This window comes from Octopus bimaculoides, chromosome 5 (genome assembly GCF_001194135.2).
Source record: "Octopus bimaculoides isolate UCB-OBI-ISO-001 chromosome 5, ASM119413v2, whole genome shotgun sequence".
Classification (NCBI taxonomy): Eukaryota; Metazoa; Mollusca; class Cephalopoda; order Octopoda; family Octopodidae; genus Octopus; species Octopus bimaculoides.
In genome coordinates this window covers 62,305,935-62,309,921 of record NC_068985.1, presented here as the reverse complement: position 1 = coordinate 62,309,921, position 3,987 = coordinate 62,305,935, and the positions used below count along the sequence as shown (strand labels likewise).

Genomic DNA, 3,987 nt, shown 5'->3' with positions numbered 1-3,987 from the left:
GTGGAAGATAATATGCAGTTGTTTAAAAAATGTAGAAGACTTTCAATGAAAGAAGTTAGAAGTTCTAACTAATTTTGGAGGATGTTCAAGTCAAGTCTGTGACAGACTACGAGCAGGTAATACGCGCATAGGTGACAAGCAAAAAATATTTTATCAGATGGAATCTGCATGGACATCTACGTCCTGATGATCCTCCAAAAGCGACAAAGCTTTCTTGGGGTCGTAACCCATTATGGAAGCAATGAGGAGGTCAATTAAACTAGTAGCGTGGGGGCAAGAATCCTTTGAAGGCCTTCCGTTTAGAAATGAAAAGGCAAGGAAAGAAGATAGTTGTGGAGATTTACAGATTCAACAACGGTAGCAAGTCTATGACGGCAATTGTTGCAACCACTGTGTCTAGAGTCTCAGCTCCAATGATAATCAGACTAAAAGTAAAAGCAAACAGAATCACCTCGTGCTGCTCTGTGAAACATTCAGTAGCAACTGATGAGGGTTTTCATTCACAATACAGGCCCATCGTCATGTGTATTAGGGAAGATATGGAACATAAAGGCTGGTATGAACTCGTTAGTGTCAGTAAAATGAAAAAAAAAAGAACAAAGGAAAAGAATGGACTCAGTCTAAAACGAAGGTTACTGAAAATCCTCTAGAGAAGGGCAGGGCACATGTCCACTCTTCCACCTTGGCCTGCACTTCACTATTCACTTGTGAGGACCTGTTGTGAACGTGGGATGAAGGAAAGTTGGAGGAATGCTGGTGAATGGAGGAGAAAAAAGGATGGTATGGAAATTACATCAGAAGATTATCAACGGTAAAGATTCGCCTCTTAGGGGAGGCTTCAAGAACCAGCCAAACTAAAAGTGCTGGCATATAAATTTAGAGAACTCAGTTTGGTTTGATTGGTCTAAGCAGAAGGTAGTCGGGATCATAAGAATCTGCTGATCGTATCCAGTTGGAGTTTTTCTATCTTTGGACCACGCTTTTCCTAATTGTTTTAAGTACATGTATTGTTATGATCCGACATGGACACCTTGAACCTCTCGCAATTGGCAGGATGTGACAGCTGGAAGACCTGAGGACTATCCCAGGACTCGACTGGTATTCATTTTCAGCCGAGTAGACTGGAGCAAAGTGAAATGAAGTGTCTAGTCCAAGAGTCGAGCAGACGATATTTTGATCGTTGAGCCCAACACTCTTAAACTATTAGACGACATGTACACAATACATACATACATGTGATTGCGTGAGTGTGTAATACAGCTATGTACAAGAGTTAGGCACCAACAATGTTAAAATACAAACATCTGTTGAGTATTCAATGTTCATAAGATTGTTTTAACAAACACAGTTATAAATGATCGATCTGTCAACTTCATCTTTGGAAACGAAATATTTTCCGATATTTACTCAAATACCGATCGCTGATTAAACAGATGTAAATATTATTTAGACGTTAATTGATAAAAATATCTTTCCTTTCCAAAAATGTGATTTATCGGCCGACAATTAATAACCTAATCTGTTGAAATTAAATATATTTCTTTAATAATTTTCAGTTGATATGATATTAAATTTATTATGTTCAGTTAAGGTCTGGCTAAACGTATGAATTATGTTTAGATGAAAGGTTTTCATTTCTTGTTATTATTTAATTAAGAGTGACTTACCTTGCTGGCTAAATGAAGGGCGTCTCGGTAGCCGTACCATATTTTAGTATCGTTGCTGTAGGTTACATTGAACTTGGTTACCCAATGTTTTCGCCTAGTGTCTGCTCTGCCTCTAGTAATAATGGCTGTTATTAAAGTAGGGGGTCCAATATCGATCTGCAGCCACTGCTTTTCTGTTGAAATAAGTAATTTAATAGAAATTAATTAAGGCTTCATATTGAATTTCATTTTCAATTGAAAATTTGATTATCTTGATTTTTCTTTATCATAATTATAAACATATTGCTGTTGTTTTGTCCCGGTGAAGTGTGATCGAGCAGATCTATGGAGGACGCCTTTCCAGTCGTGACTTACTCAAGTTTTTATATAACTACACAAGCCAAACGGCCCTTTGTTTTTCAAGATGGTGGGGAGATTGGCAGTTATTTCAAACAGATCTTGTGATTGCGTAGCAGTTTTCTTGTTCTTTCTACATAATGATGACGTAGATGCTTAGCAGAATCAGTGAAGTAACGGAGAAAATAACTTGTGTTGTACAGTCACGTTCCTTTACATTCTAACTATAAGCCTTCCTGTGGTCAACTTTTCTGTTCGTCCTTTCAGCGTGGATACAATTATACACCAGTCAAGTACTGGATCAATTTTTAGCCCGAGAAAAAGTGTTCGTATAATACTGGAATTGAATCAACTTTCACCTGTCTTACTAGGCGCGATGGTCCAGTTTATTTTAGCAATTTACAAATTTATTGAAACACATTTCTAGGTCTCCAACACTCGACAGATGCGTTATAAGCCTGGAAATGTAATTATGAATAGTTTTATCTTTTGTTTTTTAAATTATCTATTTAAATTATTTCGGAATAGAGGTGCATGCGTTTGAATTAAACTTAATTTTTCACTGAAGTGTACATGCGTGTGCATGTATATATATATATATATATATATATATATATATATATATATATACACGAATGTATGTCTATCTCTCTCTATGTATGTATGTATGTATGTATATATGTATGCATGTATGTCAGGTCACTTGTGTGTGCCACTGGTAACATGCAATGCAGTACAACCTGCTGAAACATCGGACCGTCGGCGACTAAATGGCAACCGCACAAGGCTTGCTTAGTGAGGAGGGGCATTGAACACCCTACAGGATGAAAAATAAAACCTGTCAAAGGTTTGATGAACTTATTAAAGTCAATACTGTGTATACCAACTTAGTCCTACTATTCCTCATAGACAACAATAGTTCCTGTAGCAATCATAGGCAAACTGGTAACTTTGGAGCAGAAAACAGCGGCTACATAGAGGATTGACACAACAGATTCAGTCAGCAGAGAACCGAGAGCATTAGAACGTAAGCACGGTGTATCACATTACTGGGAGTGCGTGACTCCTAGGAATTGGCTGTGTGCAAAGCCTCTCCTCACTTTAAAAACATCATGCACAGACATCGCTTGACGTACCGACACCGTCATCTTATACTCGAAAACGAAGAAGTGGCAATTATGCATGCATGTATGTATGTATGTATGTATGTATGTATGTATGTATGTATGTATGTATGTATGTATGCATGTATCTGTCTATATGTATGTATGTATGTATGTCCTGTGTATGACTTTAAACTGTATCCGATACTGGAGCTCTGGTATGGGAATTCCAGGGTCTTGAAGGTGTGTCACCATCACTTAGCCACTATTGTTCCCAGGTCTATCCTGAGCCAAAGTAGCAGCACTTCGTAAGTTGCCCAACGACACCACTATTCTTCCAAGCAAACTCGAGAGAGTTGTCGGGTTACTTGCTGACGGCCCAAGTTGTTCTGAGTTTCATGTTATCAGTAGCAATAGGAGTGACCTGACGGACATATACATACATACATACATACATACATACAAAAAGGAGTACTGTTGGAATGTCCCAGTGAAGACCTCAATAAAATATAATCACAATAGACCTGATATAGTGATTCGGAATAGAGATGAGAACCTGTATACAGTTGTGGAAATCAGCTGCCCAGCGGATGCTAACACAAAACGGAAGATCAGTGAAAAAGAGAATACGTACGCTGAATTATTGAAGAATCTATAGATACTCTATCCAGATTACAAGTTCACGTTTATACCTGTAATTATTAAAGCACTGTGATATGTAACACACTGCCTCAATGCCAATCTTGAGGAATTAGGCTTTGCAAACCCAGAAAGGAGAAAGCTGATTCGAAGACTACAGATCTCAGCCATCACTGGAACTGTAAAAATCTGTAAACCTTTCCAGAAGATCACACCCTAACACACCCCACCCCACCCCACCA

At 38.2% G+C, this 3,987-nt stretch overlaps 1 protein-coding gene across 2 annotated transcripts in view; it reads right to left on the bottom strand.

Moving 5' to 3' along the window:
* Positions 1–3,987, bottom strand: part of LOC106877335 (lactadherin) — a 132,226-nt gene that overhangs the window by 27,131 nt on the left and 101,108 nt on the right. For both annotated transcript variants that reach the window (XM_014926210.2, XM_014926211.2), the window contains exon 6: positions 1,668–1,840. In XM_014926210.2, coding sequence (XP_014781696.1) covers positions 1,668–1,840 — 173 coding nt within the window. The remainder of the gene's footprint in view (positions 1–1,667; positions 1,841–3,987) is intronic.